Genomic DNA, 23257 nt, shown 5'->3' on the forward strand with positions numbered 1-23257 from the left:
AAACATACATTGTACATCAGCTTAACCATTAAAGCAAAGAATGCATACTTCCCTTCCTCCCCTCTATTGGTATCGCCTGGATTAGTCCCTTTGTTGACATCATGGTCATGTTGACCTGCTAATTTGCAACTGAATATCTCTTTGAAAATTTGATGAAAACTTATCCTGGGTGTGTTTAATGTATGTTCTTCCTTCTACAAAGATATAAGACTGTACTGAAAACCAACCTCCTCCAGAATGCCTTCCAGGCCTTCCCAGGTTATAATTCTCACTCTGGCTCATAATAAACTCACCCCAATTTTGATTTATAGGTTGGTTATGGATTCTTTGTGTTGACAACACCAAAGCAGGTAAGAGGATGTGGGTATGGACTAAATCTACAACAGATAACGTTTTTCACATCAAAAAAGAGGGCTGTGATTTCTTTAGGGAAGGACAGATTGAAGGAGAAGGGAAAGTTTTTGTCCTAATTGCTATATAATAAATGTTTTTGTGCTTTTCTGGTGGGCATGTAAATTCAAGAAGACCTTTTAAAAAAAAAATAATAATAGGCAATTTTTTAGAGCAGTTTTAAGTTCACGGCAAAATTGAGCATAAAGTTCAGAGAATTATTCCCATAATACCCCCCTGCCACCCCCACAGACTCCCCAGCCAACATCCCCTCAGAGTAATCCATTTGTTAAAATAGATGAAGCAACACTGTCACATCATTATCACCCAGCACCCACAGTTTATATTTAGGTTTTGATGAGGATCAAGGCTGCCCCAGGGAGAAAAGCTCAAGGCATCCTGCCCTACATACCAATCTATATCATCCTCCAGGCAGCATAGGATGTCCTGACCTGATCCGATCTGATTCTTATCCAAAGTTATAGGCCCACCCAATAACCAGACCCCACATGCGCGATTACCATTTTAATGACTTTTTTTAAAACATAATCTTTCCTTTATCTTGTAAAGAGATAACTCACATACCTATGCCTTATAAATTTAGCCCTACCTCAACCCATTGCAGCTCTTCACTGCCCATGGGTCCTGTCCCATGCTACTTCATGCTATTCTCTGAAAAAAAGAGCACTGGGGCTGGCCCCGTGGCTGAGTGGTTAAGTTCGTGCGCTCAGCTGCAGGTGGCCCAGTGTTTCGTTGGTTCGAATCTTGGGCGCGGACGTGGCACTGCTCATCAAACCACGCTGAGGCAGCGTCCCACATGCCACAACTAGAAGGACCCACAACGAAGAATATACAACTATGTAGCAGGGGGCTTTGGGGAGAAAAAGGAAAAAAATAAAATCTTTAAAAAAAAAAAGAAAAAGAAAAAAGAGCTGTAGGGGAGGAGGACATTTCCTCTCCCCAAATGGGGGTTCTTCTAGCTGGAGAACGAATTAAATTCACATGAGACAGAATAGCAAGAGAAAATTACCAAAACTTTATGAGGAACCATGGCCCGGGGTCTTTCTTCCCGAAGGAAGAAAGGGCACCGAAGAAGTGGGGTGCACAGAGTGGTTATATAGCCCCCAAACGGGGTGTTTCACATGTGATTGAAATGTCCCTCCCACAATAGTCACAAGATTGCCCTGTTGGCACAGTGCTTGATGGACACAGCAGGTAATGGTCTGCTATCTCGGTGGGCGTAGCAGGAGGCAAGTGGATTGTCTGGAGCTGGGTGGTCACAGGTGAGCTCGGCAATCAGTTCCTAGCCTAAGGAAAGATGCTTAATCCTTAAGGAATGCCAAAGTTGGGAGGGGGAGGGAAGTCAGTTACAGGAGGTTACCAGACTAGCACAATAAAATGCAGATTTTAAGTCCTTGCCTTTGGTATTGATTAAGAGTTTTTAGAGAGAAGGTCATCTCCTTTCTTCTTCCTGGTACAGAGAGGGAGGCACCTTTTATAGATAGAGATTTACCTTACAAATGTAAACGTGTCCTAACAAGGGGCAAGTTCCATTCCTCAGAGCCTCCTTGCCTGTCCCAGTTTATCAAAAGCAATGAGCCTCAAATAATCCTGATGCCAAAGAGACATATCTTGGGGTGGCCAATTTCAGGTCCCCACAGAGCACTACTATCAGACCTTGAGAGTCCAAGAAATCTTTCTTTGGATTCCTCAACTTGCCAAGCCCGCATCACTTTTACTCTTGGTGTTCTATGTAAATGTGTTACATGTACCAACCATTACAGTATCACATAGAATAGTTTCCCTGAGAATTCCTATTTAGGAAGGCTATTTTAAGGATAAGCAGTCAGGAAGCTATTAATGGAAGAAGAGGAGAAAACCAAAGGGCTACGAATTACAATCTGAATGACTAAACCTTAAATGAAGACTAGACCAAAAAAGGGTGACACTATCAGATAGTGGGAGTTGGCGCTCCATGAGATCTCTCGAAAACAATGACTCCTTCCTTCTTTCCATGCTTCTTCTTCCCTTCCTTCCTTCTATCTTTCTCTTCCTGTCTCTCTCTCATCTATCTATTAATTTGTTCTCTGGTTTTGTGGCACCAGAGGATTATATAAATTTTATCTTCCAGTTTCTATACCTTTAAGATCTAAGTGCTAAAATAGGGGATAGATAGTGATTTTCATCCTGGGTGCCTCTTATTCTTTTCTTGCTCTATAGCAGTAATTGTTTTCTTAACATTTAAAATATTATTTATTTAAAATTACAGAAGCAATAAAAATGAAACTTTTTTGGTAAGAAAAGCAAATGATCCAGATAAAGTGCAGCCATCCCCCATTATGCTCCCTTCCTCAGAGGTAACTTGTAGAGTAAGTTTTCAATATTAATGAAGTTATGGATGAGAAGAATTTTCCAGTGAAAAAACAGGTTTACAGTAAATAGTCTGGCTGGTTCTAATAAGCCTTTCTTGATTTAAACTTATCACTACTACTCTTGATACACTGATCATCTGCTTTTATCATTTGCCCAACAGCAGGAAGAATACTTATTTACCTGCGTGACTATTTAACTGCAAAGACTCTGATAAATAGGAAAGTAGGGACTTTTCTGACGTGGTTGTCAAAGATGGACAGAGTTGAATTCTGTCCCAGACAATCTGCAGATTTGAATAATGAACTGTCAGTGGTTCTTACCCGGGATGTACATCCAGAATCACCTGCAATACACTCCAGATGAATCAGATTCTCTTATGATGGGTCTTGGGCATGTACATTCTAACAGAGCTCTGCAGCTAATGGTTCTGCACACAAGCAGCCTCAATTTTGTACTGTGGCTTCATGAGACCACCCTACGTGACTGCACCCACTGCCTGGCTTCAACCAACTTCTCTGCATGGAGGAGGACCTGGACCAAGGTAGTCAGGGTGGTATCAAGAGGAGACAGAATTCAAGGCGTTTACAAGGTAGAAGTTATAGTGTTTATGTGTACAGGAAGAAGTTGATGATGGTTTTTATAAAAATTTCAAACCTATATAAAAGTTGAGAGATTACAATTAGGTTGAACAATTTCAAACTGGCAACATTCACCCATTTTTGACCTACAAAAATAACAAGTTCATATGATTCAACATAATACAAAACACTCATATACATGTTACCTAGATTCAAATTATCAGGATTTGCCTCTTTTGCTTAATCTCTCTCCTTTTTCTTTTTGTTTTTTATTGATGACTAGTTCTAAAGCAAATCTGAGAGCTTAAGTCATTTTACAGCAATATACTTGGTATACATATCTAAAAAATATTGACATTTTCTTATACAACTTCAATGTCATTATCATATCATTAATAATAATTCCTTGGTATCATCTAATACTCAATCCACATTCATATTTCTCCAGTTGTCTTTAAAAATGTCTTTTTACACTTTGATTGGACCAAGCCCCTCAACAAGGTCCACACATCATGTTACTGGTTGTGGTTCTTAAGCCTCTTTTCATCCCAGAGCAGTCCCTCTGAAACACTCCCTCCCACTTTTCCCCCATGCCACTTGTTGAAGAAAACGGGTCAGTTACCCACCCTGTGGTTATGAACCACATTCTAGATTTGTTTGCTTTTCCATGTCACATAACCTGGTCCTCAATCTGCCATATTTCCTATAGACTGGAAGTCACGGGGCCTGCACTTATAGTCACTATACTATCCTTTCTTGAGTATACAGAGCCAGCTCTTTAGACCTCTCAAACTAGACAGAGGTGAGTGTAGTATTCTGGTTATGCCACTTACAAGCTGTGTGACCTTGAGCAAGTTACTAAACCTATCTAAGCTTCCACTCTCTCATTTGTGAAACAGGAAGATAACAATTCCTAACTTGAAAAGTTTTGTAAAGATAAGATAAGATAATGAATACACAATGCCCAGCACTAGTCCTGATACAGACAGGCAAGCAGTTGCTCAGTGAATGTCAGTTCTAGCCAATGAAAGAGACGACCTCAGTTTACATAACAGAAATATTCACTCCCATAAAATACTTATAAAGTATTTGAAAAATTCCATCTTTTTTTGACATAGCAGAATATGTACAATATGTAAGTGATTAAGCAATACCTACAGCAGAAGTAGAGAGTCCCAGGATTTTTGAAGAATAAATTGTCTTCAGGAATTTAGTTCTACTTTCAAGGGAGCCGAGTCTCCTCTGGGCCAAAACTATGCTACAGGATAAAGAAAAGTTTTTAAAAGGAGTAAATGTGTGATATTTACATCACTATCAGACACCTGCAGCTAACTGACAGACCACCAGCTTATATAAAATATATATATAAGTTTTTGCTAGGTGTTTTCTGTGATATAATCTCATCACCAGAATCATTCAAATCATTCTAATAGACTCCTCATTACCTTATACAGATTTATGCATATGCCATTTTAAACTAGGGATCTGAAAGGACACTGTGAATTAAAAAAATTAGGCTCTATTTAGTCAACTGCATTAAACTACAGTAAGTAAAAGTTCCATTTCTCGCAGCTGTAAAATCCAGAATATTTCAATCTAAGAAGTACTCAGATTTCAGAATTGTCTGGATAACAGTCACTAGTAAAAGCACAATTTGTAGCAGTAAATTAAAGTTTTTAGAAACAGATTATTTAGAAAATGAGGGGCTGGTCCCATGGCAAGTGGTTAAGTTCACGTGCTCTGCTTCAGCAGCCCGGGGTTCACCAGTTTGGATCCTGGGCACAGACCTACACACTGCTCACCAAGCCATGCTGTGGCGGCATCCCACGTAGAAGAACTAGAATGACCTACAACTAGGATATACAACTATGTACTGGGGCTTTGAGGAGAAAAAAGAAAAAGAGGAAGATTGGCAACAGATGGTAACTCAGGACCAATCTTCATCACTGAAAAAAAAAAAGAAAGAAAAAATTATTTTAGAAGGATTATGGTTAAGTCCTTGATAAATATAAAAAACATATGAAAGAATCTTAGGTTATTTTCTGAAATAATACTTCCCTCAACATTTCCATAGATAGCTAGGAAGCCATTTCAATAGATTCCAGTTACATAATAGGCGTGCATTCTGAATTACTTTTCTACCTGTAGGGATATCATCAATCGTGGGTAAATGGAGGAAGATCAAAGCAATAGGAAATTCTATTATTATACTGCCACTTAGAAGTAGAAGAAAACTCAGCTTTCTAAAAATGTTCAGGTAAACGGAATCATCTCATAGGGTTTTACTCTGAGTGTTCTGTCAGTGAATGGCATTTCCTCTATCTCTAATAGTTAAACTTTAGAAAAAGAGCTATACTCTATGGATTCAAAGGGACCACTGAAGCTAGCTATGAATCTCTTTAAGTTCCCAAAATGTTAAGGCTTCAGAAAGCGCTGGATGTGAAAAGCAATATATTGGATGTTTATTAAAAAGTGAAATATAAAATCCTCACCTTGTCAATAAAACCTCAGCTTAATTGACAGCCTCTTACCCATTCTACATCACATCAGCCTTTTTGTGTGTGTGTGTGTGAGGAAGATTGGCATTGAGGTAACAATCTGTTGCCAATCTTGCTCTTTTGCTCAAGGAAGATTGCTGCTGAGCTAACATCTGTTGCCAGTCTTCCTCTATATGTATGTGGGTCGCCGCCATAGCATGGCCACTGACGAGTGGTGTATGTCTGTGCCTGGGAACCGAAGGGGGCTGCCGAAGTTGAGTGTGTCGAACTTAACCACTAGGCCACGGGGCCAGACCCTAAAAACAGGTTTCTATCCTCAGACAAGTCACTGACTTGTTGAACCTCAGTTTCCCCATGTTCCAAAACAAATGAATCATTAGTTTGAAGGTAATCTCAGAAGGTACTGTAAGTCACTGGGTTGTCAGCATGACCTCAAACTGCAGCTCTTGGGAGATTTCACCCCACTGAGGGTGAGCTATGCCCTCTGGCCACCAGGCCATTCTCCTTAGGGAACTGACACTAAATCCACCTGCTTTCATCTGGAAATTCCAAAGCATAAATCCCACATTCTCTCCCCTACCTGTCTTCTACAGCACATTACCTCTGAATGCAATGTACTACCTGGCAACTGACCCAGCTCTTCACTTCTTTTCCACTTTCCAAACCTTCCACTTTGTCTTTTGAAACAGCTGCACCATAATCAGCAAATTCCATTATAACTTTATGTTCTCACAGGGTTCTTGCTTTACTCAAACCTTACTGTTCCCTGAAGATACCACATCCATCTTCTGCTGTGTTGGCTTTTTTTTATACGCCCCACCTACCTCTTGCTGTCCATTTCCCATTGCAAGATTATTAGTTCCCTCCTCTGCCTCACTGATGTTCTTTTGACCTGGTGATAACGCCTGGTCATTCATTAAGGACTGTGTCATTAGGCACACAGCTTTCTCCTCAACTCAAAGGACTGTGATCATCCCAGGTAATTTCAATGTCTTCAGAGATAACCCTTCCAACAACTGACACATCCCCATGTCCACTGAGCTTCTAATCCATTTCACCTTAGTCACTCTCTCCTACCATCACACCCTGCACTTTGCCATAACCTCAATCTGGTCTAATTCCAAAGTAATTAACTGAAGCAATCTGCTCTTTGACCATAAACTACTGTCCTTTCAATTTGTGTAATTATTCCAACTATTGCTGTTCTTCAATATCACCAAGATCTCTAAGAGGTTGCCTCTCCTTTTCCCAATCAGCCCTCATCTTTTATTTTCCAGTTTAGATGCCAGTTCTACCATCCCAATAAGGTTCTTGACAATGCTCTAACCACCCCTCCCACCCCAAGTCTGTCTTTTCATCTGTTTTAAAAATCCTCACCCTGGATGAACTCAGTTAAAGTCTGTTTCTCCTACGGTCCCAGAAGCTGTGGACTGCTGGAGAAAGTCACGCAGGCTACGACTGGTTTCACCACAAGTTCATGGGCATTAATCTCAAACTGACCCCCAACACTCTCCAGCATTTCTACTATATTTTATAGGTGAAGGATGGCAGAATATGCATCTCAAAATATGCCACTTTGGCCTAATGATTAATTTGAGCTAAAGCAGCAGAGGCAAAAGGGGCAATCCTTATCTCCCCCTTTCTCCTGAAAACAGTAGATGAAATTCCCATGTGAAAGATGCCCTCCCTGTACCAGGAGAAAAGAGACATTCTTAGACACGGAGTTGAGGCTGAGAAGGCTGTATAAACAGACTTTGTTAGAATAATTCTTATCCTCTTTAGCCTCCTCATACATTTCAGGTACTTTTCCACAATTGTCTCTCTTGGTTCAAGCTGGTATAAAAGCATTTGGTTTTGCCACTTCTTTGGGTCTTCATTTTCTTATGAAATCTTCTGTGTCACATAGAACTTATAATCAATTTGTGTGCTTTTCTCCTGTCTTATGTCACTTTAATTCTCAGGCCCAGTCGAAAACCCTAAGAGGACAGGCAATATTCTCTCTTATAGTCCAGGATGATTATTTTAATTTTTTTCCCCGCACCACTCTAACCTAAAACCCTCTTTAGTCAAAGCAGATGATCTTGTTTCCTCTCACAGAGAAAACAGAAGGCATCAGATGGGAACTCTCTCAAGGTAAACACCAAACCTAAAAAATCCTTTTATCTTCCTTCCTATTATAAGAAAGGAAGTGACCCTGCTACAAAAGGATGGTCCGCCCTCCCACACTCACAGCTCATTCTCGCCCACCTCTGCAGAGACCCTGCTCCACTGACTGTTACCTTTTTCTCCTATAGAGTCAGTCAGCTTCCCTTGCTCAAGTCTCTGCCAGTTGAAAAAACAATAAAAACAAACAAAAAATACAGATAAAAAATAAAACTCTTGACTCTACCTTCTCCTCCCTGTTGCTCATCTCTTCAAATCAAAACTTTCCTTGTTACTTACTTTCTTTCGAAAGCAAAACTTTTAAAAAGATATCAATTTATGGACCACCCCAGTAGCCTAGTGGTTAAGTTTGGCGCACTCCGCTTAGGCGGGCTGGGTTCGGTTCCCGGGCACAGATCTACATGACTCATCTGTCAGTGGCCATGCTGTGGTGGCATCTGAAATTAAAAAAACAAAGCAGGAAGACTGGCAACAGATGTGAGCTCAGGGTGAATGTTCCTCAGCAAAAAACGAAAAGGAAAAAGGTATCATTTTATTAGCTGTCTCCTTGTCCTCAATCTATACTCAACCTAGTACAATCTGACTTTTATACTCATTACTCCACAGAGGCAGCTCTTTCTCAAGTCGATTTTGACCTCTGTATTGTTAAATCCAGGAGACATTTCACAATTCTCACTTTCCTGGAGCAATCTGCAGCTTTAGATACCGCTGGACAAGCTGTGTCTCATCCCAGAAACAGCCCGTAGAAACAGTATGTAGAAACATCCTACAATCCCACATTTTCCTCTTCCTTCTCCCCCAACCTACCATGAAACGAGGGTACTCCTCAGCACCCAGATCTGGGCTCTCTTTCCTTCTCCCTCATTACTGTCTCACTAGGTAATCTCATCATGGAAGGAATTGTGGGGGCATCAGTGAAAAAACAGCTTCAGAGAAATCTAAGCAGGCTGCTAGATACAGATTCAGAACCTCTGCAGCTATTTTTCTTCTGTACTTTAAATAAACAATTTTTTGAGCAGGACTTTCCTAACGCAATTAACGTCCCAAATGTATATTCACCAATAAGCTAAATAAAAAAAAAAATCTGGATGCCACTGAAAAGTTGGAAGAAAATCAAAAGGTAAATGGTTTTTAATTCTAAATAATATTTTCACTATAGTTTTCTAGTTTCTCCATAAAAACAATGTTCTGCGAAGAAAATCAGGCAACTGTGAATCAGGGTGACCTAGTAAACCTGATTATGGCATATTATACATAAGATAAACTCCATATTCAGATATGCATGATCAGTAGAACAATAAACTGCCTATTTATAATCATTGGAGTAGACTGTTTAAAGGATACGTGGCATATTTGGAGCGACCAGATATTGAGAAGACTGATGAACTGTTGCAGGCAGATTCAGAGTAAAAGGTAAGCAAAGCAAAGCGAGATGTAAAAGTTTGAACACTGGACTTAAGCCACAGGATCAACTTATAACCACTGTGCATACGGGGAGGAGGTGGGAGGGGCCTTCTCCGGAGGGAGGCAGGGCGGCCGAGGGGCGGAGGCCTGCAGGGCTCAGGTCCTGCGCACCGTGAGCGAAGCCTTCTGACGGCTGGTCTGCAGCCTGGCGAGAGCGGAGCCGGCTGCCCCAAGTCTCCTCGCGCAGCCCCGGGGCCGCGAGCCGGAGAGACGACTGCACGAGCCTGCAGCTGCTCGGACTCCAGAGGCAGATGGGACTGCTCTTCTTTTTTCTCTAAAAACTGCGGATTCCACTAAGCTTCACTTACGTGGCAAGTTAACAGCCTCTGTTTCCTCTTTTATTAAAAATCCTGTTAAGGATGAACTGGGGACGGCGTTACCTTCCCACACTGTCTTCAAAATGCCAAAACTGCCGCGGGGCAGACGATGACCGGGGTCCGGGGTCCCACCCTAGAAGGCCAGTCACCTCGGTGGCACTCTCTCCAGAGTACACGCTGTCATTCCCGCGCGGACCCTCTGCAGCCGCCGCCGCCGTCCGCCAGGGCTCGGGGCAGGGACCCCGCCCCGGGCCTCGGCCGAGGCCTGAAGGAAACGCGGCCCCGGCTCTGCTCCCGCCCCGCCCGGCGCGCCGCTCCAGCAGGGGCCCCTGCCCTCCTCGCTGCCTCGGGGCCGCGCTCCCCGGACTCCGCCCGCTCGCCCGCCCGGAACCCTCACCCCGCAGCGGAGCGCCCAGCCGCGCGCCCACTCACCTCCCTTACGCCGCCAGTGGCCCTGTGCTCACGAGGCCGCGTGGGCCGAGGACTTGGCTCTCGGGATTCGGCCCAGGAGGCGGAGCCTGGGCGGGGATGGACCTGGCGTCTGGATTCAGAGCGCGGATTGGCTGCGGGGCCGGCCGGGATCGCGGACTGGATGGAACTGGGGGCGGGTTGCGGCAGGAGGCGGGGAAAGGTGCCAGGATGATGAAAGTAAGGGGACGGGATGAAGGTGGATGTTTAGATATGGCCTCGGGGCGCCATTGACTATGAGAATGTCCGCTATCCAGGACTGGACAGGGCTGGTGGAGGTGCTGGCCACTTAAACCGGTTAGGGCGGCGGAATGCAGGCGGGCCTGGGTCAGGGGGCGGGGCGGGGCGTGGCTTCGGCTATGGCCGGGGATTGAGTATGAAATTCAGGCTCAAGGCTCTAATTGAATGTGTGTGACTGATCGGGTTGATGTAGATTATAGGACAAGGATTGGTTTGGAAAAAGAGGCAAGCTTTGGGGCCACAGAATTTAGGCAAAGGGGGGGTTGTAGTTCGAACGTTGGAAGGTGCCGGACAGAGGGCAAGGCCACAGAGAGTGTGCAAAAGGGTTTGTAGTTGTATTTATCGCCTATGTTGGGGGTGAGAAAAAAAGCAGAGGAACTTTATATGCCTGAACCGTTAAATGAGTTTGATCAGAGAACTGAAAACGAAAGGGGATGTGAAGCTGACGGAGGGAAACAAGTGAGACATTAAAACTGAGGAATAAAAATCAGCTAAGAGAAAAAGGAACACCATGAATTATTCCTTTGGGGAGAGAGGGGTTACCGAAAGGATAGCTTGCGTTAAGAAGCGAGTTTCGTAAATGGATTTTCTTCCTCTCCTGTTTTAAGAAGATGAGAGGATAGATGGAGTGGGAATGGCAGTAGCATTGTTATTCTGGTTTAGAACAAAGAACAAAGATAACCTTTGGTTGAGGGAATATACTCTTCAACTAAGCACAAGGAGGTTCAGAAGAGGTTAAGTGAATGGAGAAATTATTGCGCACGATAGAGAATCTGCCCCTAGATTATGAGCTATTTCGAGTGGCGTTCATTTGTCAGTATTCTCCTGGCCAAAGCCCACCAGGAACACACCCGTAGTCAGAAAGTTGGGTTTATCACTCATTGCAAAGAGGGAGAACACACTTTGGGGAACCATGGGTCATTTTCAATAACAGCGTTAGAAATCTCTTCTTATACGATCTGGGCTTGTATTAGATGATTTGAGGGGAGGGTTCAAGGAAATGGAGATTCGTTCTGTTTTGGGTGCTGTCAGGAAGTGGAGGTAATTATAAGATTGGGTATCTTAATACATCTTATGTAGGAGAAGGGAAGGAAATTGCAAGGCTGTATCTGTGTTTGGTAAAAAAAGCACCAGTTTTACTTGTTGGGAGAGGAGAAAGTTTGGTATTTTTGTAGTTTGCATAGTGATCTTGTTTTTATCTGTCTGGAGAAGATTATTAAGTGATCTCGCCTGTTGTCTCACTTCATGATCACACAGCCACTTTGAGGGCGGTATTCTGTCGGATTGTTATGTTTTACTGGGGAACTCCATGTCTAGTTCTTAACCACACTGAAGCCTTAAGGGTAAGTGTCAGATCAGTTTCCAATGCCAGGTGCTGCTTTTATTTCTCTCACATTTAACAAATATGAATGCAGGACATAGGTGCTGAGGCTACTCAGGAAAATGAGTCAGAAAAAGTGTTAGTCTTAAACCTTACATAGGGAGAAACAGACAACAGGCTGATAAATATATACAATGGCTTCAGAGGGTCATAAGTGTTATGAAGAAGCAATGAGGGGTGGACACAGCAGATAGTTTAAATGGAATGGTCAGGAAAGGCTTTTTTTGAGGAGGTGACACTTGAACCTAGAAGTGAATGATGAAGAGGCTACCTTGCAAAAAGTGATTCTAGAAAGGAAGACAGCTGTTGAAACGGTCCCAACGTGGGAACAAACTTGGCAAGTTCAAGGAGTAAGAGAGAGGCCAGTGTGTCTAATAGTGATTCAGGGCAAAGTGCTTCCAGCTTAGGGTGGAGAGAAAGGCAGATGCCAGATCATGCAGAGCCTTGAAGACCTCAGAAAGGGGTATGATTTTATTCTGAAGCAGCCACTTAAAAATCTTAAGCAGAGGAATAGTGTAATCTTAATTACATTTTTTTTAAAGATCCTCTAGCTGCTTGGAGAAGGGACTTGTGGGTAGGCAAGTGTAGAAGCAGGAAGATCTGTTAGGAGGTTTTTAGAGTGAGAGATGATGTTCCCTGAGACTAGGGTGGTGGCAGAGGAGAGAAAGAGGGCTTAGGAGGTCCACATCTGTTATGCCGACAGTCACTCATTTCCTCTGTTTCAGCACTCCACCATCAACTATGCCTGATTTCTCCTAAGTCAGACTCTCTGCTTGCCCTCTTCAGAGTACAAACTGCTAATCTGTTGCTGAGGTGAGGGGCGACAAATTGGTGGGGATGTGCAGACCAGGGTGGTAGTCTTGGGATGTAGTGGTTTCTTAGATAGGCCGTTAAATGGTCCTCCGGTTTTTAGTCCTGAGCGTTTGGAGAGTTGTGTGTGGGGGACAACATCTGGTAGCTTTTTTGGCTTTCTTCGTGACTGTCTAGGATTCAGCGTGTTTGAGTCTACCGTCAGCTATTCCCTGCCCATCTGCTTTATAACTTCTACCATTTCGTTACCACTCTCCTTCCCCTTGTTTTTGTTCTCGTGGGTTTATGGCTCACAAGAATCGCCTTACTGCTGTTTTAGTGGGGCTTGTAGAGAGAAAATGTAAATGTGTTTGATTTCCCATCTCTTGTTGTCGTTGTCAATAACAACCTCTGCCATACAAGAATTTAGTTAGGAAAGTTTTATTACTCATACAGTTTGCAAACTGGAGAGGCGTGATCTCAGTAGCAAATCGCAAGCATGCTCCGGGAGAACAAAGGAAAGGGGACTGCCTTTATGGAAAAAGTTCCCGCCCAGGTCACCAGTTCCCACTCACATCTATTTATGCAAATGAGGGATTCAAGCTAGGTCCACTGATACAAATCAGGGATGCAAGCCTGCTTAATCCTGATTGGTTGGCACAGGTCACAGTTTCATTGGTTAGGTCCACATGGCTGTTCTGCAATTTGTAAATTCAGGAACTTCAGCGGAGACTAGCTTAAGAGTGCATTCTGTGTTTTTTCTGAGAACAGGGTACCTGACTTCATCCAGTCCCATCATGGCTGTTTGACTCCATTTTGGTTTGAGGTCCCTGTTCACCACACAGAGTCCATCTTGTTCTCAGGTGTCTTTTTGTTTTTGAAACAGCACATAAAACATCGACCAACTTAAACTAGTTTTGCTTCCTTAAAACAGTTTTTTGAAGAATCTAACCTTGCTCAATAACAGGGATAGCACTACGCATGTGTCAGGTGTGAACCCATAGCCGCAGGATGACCCTGGAACCAAAATCTTCAGAAATGTTGCCATCTGAGCACTTGATGAAGCGAGATGGCCTTCAGTAAGGAAAATCTGGCTTCCAGCAGCCCAAGCAGCCTGATTATGGACTAATCCGAGACTAGCCAATCAGCTTACATGGCCCCAGCTGCAGCTTAGTAGCCCCTAACTCCTTAAATTTCACCCTGAACCTTGGATTGGAGAGGAAGATTTGAGGCTTTGCCTCCTAGCTCCTTGCTGGTTGACCTCGCAATAAAGCTCTTTGTTTTCTCAAAAGTTAGCCTCATGGTGTTGGCTTCTATATGTGTCTGGTAGTGAGCCCTTGCTTGGTTGGAATTTCATTTTATTCCACATTGTTATTAGTTTATATGCTTGTTCATTAAATGTTGGAATGACCAAATGCTGGGCATTTGAATCCTGTGTTCAGATATCAAGCTTTGTCTCACTCATTATACTCATGTTGGTCTTAAAAAAAGAAGTATAAGTGACTCCCTGGAATTATCAGTAGATGTATTTTCCTTATACCTTCTGCTCATTTGCTTTCTGAATAAAAACACAATATCTCCCTTATGTAGATAAAGCCTTTTCCATTGCCTCACATAGAGGACTGAAAATATTCTGAAGTAGAGTAGACAGCAAGCACTATAGCATAGTGGATAAACCAGACTGTCTGGTTCAAATGCCAGCTCTGCCGTTTCCTAGCTGTGTAAACTTGGGCAAGTTACTTCGCTTCTCTGTGCTTTGATTTTCTCATCTGTGAAATGTGGATAATAGAACCTTATTTATAGTGCTATTTTGAGGATTAAATGATTTAATCGACCTGAAAAAACTTAGAACAGTGCATGTTTCTTAATAAGTTCTGTGACATTGTTCCCTGAGAGGAAGGGAAAGAGAATCTTTAGGATTGGGCTGCTAGTTATTCCACAATATTTAGTTTTCTCTTCGCCTATAGTAATAGAACCCTCACATTTCAGCAGAGTATGTGGGTGCTTGGTGTAAAGACTGCATTTCAAGCTCCTGTTGTAGCTGAGTTGGCCATAAGACTAAATTCTGGCCAGTGCGATATAAGTGGAAACTGCATGTGCTTCTTCCAGGAAAAGTCTTAAAGGGGTAGTATGCCCTCCTTACTCTCTTGGTTTGTGGTTTCCCTGACAGTTTGAGCGCAGACATGATGGCTGCAGCCCTCTTGGATGACCTGGTGGAATCCTCAAGTTGAAGATGGTAGAGCAATAGGATGGGAGAGAGGGAGCCTTAGCCCTGACGTCATGGAGCCACCACTCCAGCTCCAGACCTACTATATTTACATGAAAGGGAAATGAGCTTCAATTTTGTTTCACTCTTTTATATGGACATTCTGATATGCAATCATAGTATGGCTGTGATGGTTTACTCACTCTTCTAGTTTGCTCCCCAAAGGCATCCCACTTTACTTTTACATGGGCCTTCCAGGTGACACCAGAGGAGTGGCAGGGAGGAGAAGCGATGCCTCATTATCTGGAAATGCTTCTCAAAAGGCATGTGTCCTTCTAGGTAGTAAGAGTGAGGCAGGCAGAACTACCTTCTTCCTTTCTCTCATAATCCTAGAGCAGTTCTAAGGAAAACCTTCCCTAGGAAAAAAGACAAATCAGATGGATTTGTAAGTTCCTAAAGGCTTGTCCACCTTACATTCCTGCTATGAAGTGTTCTTGAAACTTGCTGAGAGTAGCTCATAAGCATTCTCACACACACATACACAAACAGTTGACTATGTTAACTATGTGAGGTGATGGATGTGTTAATTATCTTGATCTTGTAACCATTCTACAATGTATATATCAAGTCACTGCATTGTATAATTTAAGTATATACAGTTATACTTGTCAAAAAAGAGTTATGTTCAGTTTTCAGTCTCACCTAGCTATTTTAAACGCAATATTTTGTGTGTATATGTAATATTCAGTAAATTAATGCTTTCCAGAGAGATAATAATAGCTGTACAAACACAAGTTGAAATATATCAAAAACTGTAATAGAAAGTGTATTTTTTTAAGATTTTATTTTTTTTCCTTTTTTCTCCCCAAAGTGCACCAGTACATAGTTGTATATTCTTCGTTGTGGGCCCTTCTAGTTGTGGCATGTGGGACGCCGCCTCAGCGTGGTTTTGATGAGCAGTGCCATGTCCGCGCCCAGGATTCGAACCAACGAAACACTGGGCCGCCTGCAGCGGAGCGCGTGGACCCAACCACTCGGCCATGGGGCCAGCCCCTAGAAAGTGTATTTTATCTGCAGAAAGAGCTGCTCAGGGTAACCTGTATCTGTTTGTTTGTCTCTCTGCCTGTCTCTCTATCCACACACACATTTGGTAGGATTTATAACATTAACTCTTAGCATTGGTTACTCGAGCTGATCAGAAAGTCTTCACAGTCTTTGAACAATTTTTGAAAAGAGAAAATGAATTTTGACTTTACAAATCAGTTTGGTAGGAAAAAATTCATCCAAAACCTGAGGTCCATATGTAAGAAATAATAAAAATAAAAATTGTTCTTAGTGAAAACTTGGGCAAGTACTGTGCCCTTCAAGACATGGACTAGGTATGTGGCTTCTGGCTAATAGTGTTAGAGAATGCTGCGCCATAGGTAAATATCAGGGCATTAGAACTTGGTAGAAATTGTTCTTCTCAGGAATGTGCCATGTTTCCTTTCTCAGTCTGACTTCGGCTCTGGAATTCCTGGTTCACCCCTTCATGATGGAGCTCTTAAGCTTTCAGATGCCTCTCTCTTGCAGGCTATCTGTAGGTTCTCAGCTCCTGGAGAATTTCTATGGGGACTACCTTTTGCTCCCCCAGTTTGTCATAGTGTGCAGTGTCCTTTTGGCGCTGCTGTTCCAAAGCCGTACCACATGCTTTATGCTAGGTAGATCCACAGAGCTAAAAGAGTTTCAGTATAATGTTGAACGGGAATGGTGTGAATAGACATCTTTGCTTTGTTCCTGAGTTAGGGGCAGATCATTTAGTTTTTCATCGTTAAGTATTATCTTAGCTGCAGGTTTTTTGTAGATGCATTTTATCGGCTTGAAGTAGTTCACTTTTATTCCTAGTTTGCTGAGAGTTTTATCATAAATAGATGTCATATTTTGTCAAGAGTTTTCTGCCTTTATTTATATAATTAAGTGATTTTTCTTCTTCAGGATTTTAGTATGGTGAATTGCATTAATTGATTTTGAACTAGCCTTGCATTCATAGAATAAACCCAACTTGATTGAGGTGCGTTATTTTTATACATTACTGGATTCAACTTGCTAATATTTTATTGAGGATTTTTGCATATATGTTCTTGAAGGATAATGATCTGTAGCTTTTTTTTATGCTGTTCCCCCCCCCCCCCCCCATTTAATTGTGGTATCAGGATAATGCTGCCCTTGTAGAATTAATTGGGAAATGTTCCCTGTTCTATTTTCTGTAAGAAATTGTGTTGAATTGATGTTATTTCTTCTTTAAATTCTTGGTAAAATTCATCAGTCAGTAGGTACCTTCAGGATCTGGAGAATTGTTTTCCAGAATTTTTCAAAATGGATTTATTGAGGTATAATTGACATGCAAAGAATTGTACACATTTTATGTGTACAATTTGATGAGTTGGGACTTATGCAAACACCCATGATATCATCACTGTAATCAATGTAATAGACATATCCATTTCCCTAATTCTGTCCCCATTTTTGGTGGTAAGAACACTAAATATGAGTTCTACTCTCTTAACACATTTTGAGGTACACAATACCATATTTTTAAAAACAAGCTTCTATCACATATCAATATTTTGCTCAATGACAGACCACATATACAATGATGATCCGATAATTTATAATGGAGCTGAAAAATTCCTATCATCTAGTGACATCGTAGCCTTTGTAACATCATACAACAACACATTCCTCATGTTTGTGGTGATGCTGGTGTAAACAAACCTACTGTGCTGCCAATTGTATAAAAGCATATTACATACAATTATGTACAGTACATAATTGTATAATGATAATAAATGACTATGTTACTGACTTATGTATTTGCTATACTATATTTTAAATCATCATTTTAGAGTGTACTCTTTCCACTTATAAGAAAAAATTTTACTGTAAAACGATATGTTGTGTTCTGCTGACAGCAGCCTCATAACTCTCGCATTTACCATGTCTCTTGATTCCATTCTGTTCTCTTTTGCTTGATTTAATCTCGTGTTGTTTTGCTCATCATGGCCTGTAGACATACAAAATCCACTGCAAATGTTATCAGTAAGAGGTCATGTTGAGGGATTGACCTGGAATGACATTAAAAGTGATTAAGGGCTATGGAGGTTGAAAATCAGTGATGGTTATTGCTCACTGAGCAAGCATCTCCTATTCTGCCATAGCTATGATCTTGAAGAACAAGAACAACGCGATGGAAGCCGTTAACGAATCTGCTTCATTGAACACAAGGAGACTAACAAAAATGCAAGAAGGGCCTATATCAGACATGAGGAAACTTCTAAGGATCTGGATTGAAGACCAGACACAGAAGCACATCCCTCTCAGCACCATGATGATCATAGCCAAAGCAAAAAGTTTGTTTGCAGTATTGAAATAAAAGGCTGGACCCAACTATGATATTGAATTCACTGCTAGCTCCAGGTGGTTTAAGCCGTTCAAGAATTGTTCTTTATATAGTGTGAAAGTGAGTGGTGAGTCTGTGAGCGCTGATGTGAAGGCAGCTGAAACAGTTTTTGAAATTCTAGATAAGCTGATTGTGGAGGAAAATGCCTTACCAGAGCAAATATTCAATATGTTAAAACATGCCTATTCTGGAAATGGATGCCTGAAAGGACTTTCATCCATTAGGAGGCCAAGTCAATGCCAAATTTTAAGGCATTTAAGGGCTGAATAACAGTTTTGTTCAGGGGCAATGCTGCAGGCTACAAATTGAAACCCTTTGTGATCTGGCACAGTGAGAAATCCTAGGCCTTCAAGCATATTAATAAGCACACACTGCCAGTGTACTACAGGATCAATAAGAAGCCATAGATGACCCGGCTTCTCCTCCAAGGTGTCCTCCTGAATTGCTATGCCAGTGAAATGGAGAAGTACTGTTTGGAGAATAACATATCTTTCAAGATTTTGGTCATTGTTCATAATGCTCCTAGACATCCTCATTTTATTGGTGGTCTTCGTTCCAATATGAAAGTGGTGTTTCTCCCTCCAAATACCACCTCTTTGATTTAATCAATGAATTAAGAAGTTATAGTAACTTTTAAGGTCTACTACCTGATGAGGACCTTTGCCCAGCCTATTGTTGCAACTGAGGAAGACACTGAGAAGAGTTGATGCAATTCTGGGAGGATTACGACACCTATGACTGCATCAAGAACCTCGCTGTGGCTTGGGGTGATGTCACCAAGGAATGTATGAATGGTGTCTGGAAGAAGACACTCAAGATGTTTTTTCATGACTTCAAAGGATTTACCAAGGATGAGGAGGTTGCAAAAGTCAACATACACTTACTTTTAAAGTAATAATTGATAGGTAAGGACTAACTCTTTCCATTTTAATTGTTTTCTGACTGTCTTGTAGTTCTTTTGTTTCTTTCTTCCTCTCTTGGTGTCTTCCTTTGTGATTTGTTGATTTTTTTTAGTGGTATGCTTTGATTCCTTTGTTTATATCTTTTATGTATCTACTACAGGTTTTTTCTTTGTGGTTACCATGAGATTTGTATAAATCATCTTATATTTGTAACAGTCTATTTTGAGCTGATAACAAGTTAACTTTAATCGCATATAAAAACTCCACACTTTTACATCAGCCTCCGACACATTTTATGCTACTCATGTTACTCTGTATGTCTTTTTAAATTATCTATTAACAAATTAGTGCTACTATAGTTATTTTTAATAACTTTGTCTTTGAACTTTTATACTAGAGTTAAAATTGATTTACACACCACCATTACAGTATTAGAGTATTCTGAATTTGACTATATGTTTATCTTTATCAGTAAGATTTTTACTTTCATATGTTTCTATTTTGTTAGTTAGCATTCTTTTGTTTCAACTTGTAGAAGTCCCTGTAGCACTTCTTGTAAGGTAAGTCTTGTGGTGAAGAACTCCCTCAGCTTTTGTTTATCTGGGAGTATCTTTACCTCTCCTTCATTTCTGGAAGCCAGTTTTGCTGGGCATAGTATTCTTGATTGGCATATTTTTCTTTCAGCACTGGAGGTTTCTGTTGAAAAATCTGCTGATAGCCTTATGGGGATTTCCTTGTATGTAACAAGTCACTTTTCCCTTGCTGCATTCAAATTTCTCTTTTTGTCTTTGAATTTTGAGCATTTGACTATAATGTTTCTTGGGGTAATCTTCTATCATTGATCTTGCTTGGGGTCCTTTGAGTTTTTTGAATATGGATGTCCATGTTCTTTTCAAGATTTGGGGAATTTTCAGCCATTATTTCTTTAAATAAGCTTTCTGCTCTTCTCTTTCTCTCTCCTCCTTCTAGGACTCTCATAATGAATCTATTTCTTTGCTTGGTGATATCCCATAGGTCCCATATGCTTTTCTTTTCTTTTTCTTTTTGTTTCTCTAAATGGCTAATTTCAAATGACCTGTCTTCAAGGTCATTGATTCCTTCTTCTGAATGATTGAGTCTGCTATTGAGACTCTCTATGGAATTCTTCAGTTTAGTTATTGTATTCTTCAGCTCCAGAATTTCCGTTTTGTTCTTTTTTATGGTTTCTTTTTCAATACTCTCTTTTGGTTGATATATTGTTTTCCTGATAGTTTTTAGTTGCCTATGTGTTCTCTTGTAGCTCACTGAGCTTCTTTAAGATGTTTATTTTGAATTCTTTTCAGGCAATCATAGTAAGCCATTTCTTTAGGGTCAGTTACAGGAGATTTAGTTTGTTCCTTTGATTGTGTTATATTTCCTTGCTTCTTCATATTCCTCATAGCCTTGTGTTGGTATCTATGCATCTGAAGAAGAATTCACCATTTCTAGTCTTTACAGACTGGTTTTGGCAGGGAAAGATATTCACCAACCAGCCTGGCTAGAGATTCTTGGAGTGTCTCAAACATTTTCTGTGGATGTATACTCTCTAGTAGTCTTCCCCCACTTTCTAGGGGGGAAGTTTCAGGGTTATGCATCTTTCAATTTCATAGAGTCTTGTTGGCTGCTGTAAGCTGGCTTCCCTCTTCCCTAGAGTAGTGCTCTGATAGGCTGGTATATTGGATACACACTTCAGTCCTCCCCCTCTATCCTGTGGGAGAAGTCTCAAGATTGTGCTTCTCCCAATCTCACAGAGCCATGCAGGCTACCATAAACCTCCTCCTTCTCCTTTTCCCCAGGTTAGTGTCCTGAAATGCTGAGTCCTTGGGTGCAAGCTCCACTTCTCTCTCCCCCTTCTGAAGGAGGTTCTGGATTGTGTGTCTTCTCCCTCTCCCAGAGTCATGCCAGCCGTTGAGACCCCCTGCGTCTTTTCCCTAGGGCAGTATGCTGAATGTATACTGTATGTATGCACTGAAATGGTAGGAGGCTGGGTGCAAGCTCTACTTCTCTCTCTTCTGAAAGGTAAGTCTCAGAGTTGTGCACTTTCTCTCAATCCAGTAGAGCTGTGCAGACTGCTGAGAGCTCCTGCCCCTTTTCTTTGTTTTCAGCTGCTCCTAGGCATCCTAACTATGCTGGTTGTGTCAGTGCTCTGAGTGAGAGGAGACAGAAGTAGGTGTTTTGGGCAGCACCCTGAAAGGTTAGGAGTGTTGGATGTGTGCTTCACTCATTCTTTGTCCCCAGGGGAGAAATTGTGGGCCGAGTGGATTTCTCTAGGTGCTGAGCTGTTTCAGCTGAAGCGAGGGATTGACACGAGCACAGTGGAACTTCTCTTATTACCCATTTCAAAGAGGTTTCTCTCAGTTTGGTGCTTACTTTGGGTGTTGCAAATTCTTAACTGGATTCTGGAGGTCTCATAAAGGTATTTTGGCCAAAATAACACTGTTTTATTGGTATTTGTGTTGAGGGATGAGGGCTGGGATTTCATCCACTACCTTGCTGATGTCAATTCAGAGTTTATTTTACTGCAAATTAAATTTCCTTAGAAGTTATAGGACAATTCAGGTCACCTATTTCACCTTGTGTGAGTTTTGGTAGTTTGTGCTTTTTGAGAAATTGGTCCATTTCATCTAAGTTGTTGAAATTATGCATGTACAGTGGTAATAAGGTTGATTTTTAGTTTATTAGTATGCCAAATATTTTAAAATTTCTCAAATTTCTATGCTTGTGTTTATTTCTCAGTGAATACATTTTTACTTGTCTAGTTTATTCTTGACCTTGGACTTGTGTAGGGCCCTTTCACTGAGGGAGTTCTGCTATTTTGTCCGGATCCAAGTTTTTAGTGTGTTCCCTCCCTCTAAATCAAGGGAGCTTATATTTCCTTTCTCTAGACCTATAGAAGGAAAAGTAATAACCTGTCAGTTAAACAAGAGAAGACATACTTCTCTAGGATGAAAAGAATTTTGACACAGGAACATCATAATGGTCAGCAAACGTAGGCCCTGACATGTGGTAGCCTCGGCAGACTGAAAGTGTGTCACTTCGAATTGCCCTTTTCCTGTGATTGTAGCACTCGGTGACTCATCTCAGATCTACTGTATCAGAAAGTCAGGAAAGGGTGGGATCCAGGGAAACTTTATGCTTAATAAATTGATTTTAACTCACAGCTGGATTGAACACCACTGGTGAAAGCAACATGCCTGCCTAGAGAGAGAGCTTTATTTTGTTCCTGGAAATAGGATTTGGAATCCGGTATAGACTCGTGCTACCAAGCTAGAAAAGAAGTTACTTAATTTTACTTAGTTTCGATTTTCCTATTATTAAATGGTTAATGAAGAAACCACTACTTGGTTTGAAAACAGAGTTATTCTTTTCTACCATGAAGTTTCTTCAAGTAACAAAAATGTATTTTATTTACTTCTTTGTTGCAGTGCAGCTTGGAAAAGAAAACACAAATCATATCTACATCTAAACACTCCATCTAAGACACTGTGGGTCTCACCTGGTCTCCTGTGAAGTTACAGTTCAAGTGAAGAAATACTGCTTAGCCACATGTACTCAACTGTGGAAGGAAGCATTCTCCGTGTCATGAGAGGGAAGGGGGTTCAATGGAGTGAAATGTCCCAACGCAATCTGGAAAAGCAGATTTATTAATATGGATTTAATGGCATTAGCTGCTTCCCTGCTTTTCTCTCATGATGCGGTATTTTGAAACACTGCATAATATTTTCTCAATCCTAACATATACAATCGAATCCATATGTCCCTTACAGATGTAAGCAACCTAAGGCAGATGCACAGAACTTTGACCAATGTTTCTATAAAGCAAGGAGCTGCAAACTATGGCTTGTGGGTACCATCTGTTTTTGAAAATAAAGTTATATTGCAACACATCTATGCCCATCCATTTATGTTTTGTCTATGACTGCTTTTGCAGTCAACATAGCAGAGTTGAGCAGCCGAGACAGACTATATGGCCCATAAGACGATGAATAGTTACTATCTGGTCTTTTATAGAAACTCAGGCAACTATTGCT

General features: G+C 41.3%; 1 protein-coding gene and 1 long non-coding RNA gene across 14 annotated transcripts in view; one reads left to right on the plus strand and one right to left on the minus strand.

The window, feature by feature from the left end:
• Nucleotides 1-10307, minus strand: part of KYAT3 (kynurenine aminotransferase 3) — a 55146-nt gene extending 44839 nt beyond the window's left edge. The window contains exons 1-3 of one of the 11 annotated variants that reach the window (XM_014841890.3): nucleotides 10216-10299; nucleotides 5144-5287; nucleotides 4500-4599 (exon numbers count right to left, since the gene is read on the minus strand). In XM_014841890.3, the coding sequence (XP_014697376.1) occupies nucleotides 4500-4599; nucleotides 5144-5151 (108 nt within the window). In that variant the 5' untranslated portion in view covers nucleotides 5152-5287; nucleotides 10216-10299. Of the gene's footprint in view, nucleotides 1-4499; nucleotides 4600-5128; nucleotides 5484-8228; nucleotides 8440-9774; nucleotides 9917-10215 lie in introns of all 11 variants that reach the window. The other 10 variants (XM_070486778.1, XM_070486777.1, XM_070486773.1 and 7 more) reach the window with 10 other exon arrangements.
• LOC123277732 (uncharacterized) lies at nucleotides 10306-23113 on the plus strand. Of its 3 annotated transcripts, none has more exons than XR_011494838.1 (5): nucleotides 10306-10431; nucleotides 12598-12685; nucleotides 15739-15959; nucleotides 18065-19211; nucleotides 22652-23112. It is a non-coding gene; the product is annotated as an uncharacterized lncRNA (long non-coding RNA). The 3 variants fall into 3 exon arrangements; XR_011494836.1 differs by having other exon boundaries at nucleotides 10420-10548; nucleotides 22652-23113; XR_011494837.1 differs by lacking the exon at nucleotides 12598-12685 and having other exon boundaries at nucleotides 10410-10548.
• The last annotated feature ends 144 nt before the right edge of the window (nucleotides 23114-23257 follow it).

This window comes from Equus asinus, chromosome 16 (assembly GCF_041296235.1).
Source record: "Equus asinus isolate D_3611 breed Donkey chromosome 16, EquAss-T2T_v2, whole genome shotgun sequence".
Lineage (NCBI taxonomy): Eukaryota > Metazoa > Chordata > Mammalia > Perissodactyla > Equidae > Equus > Equus asinus.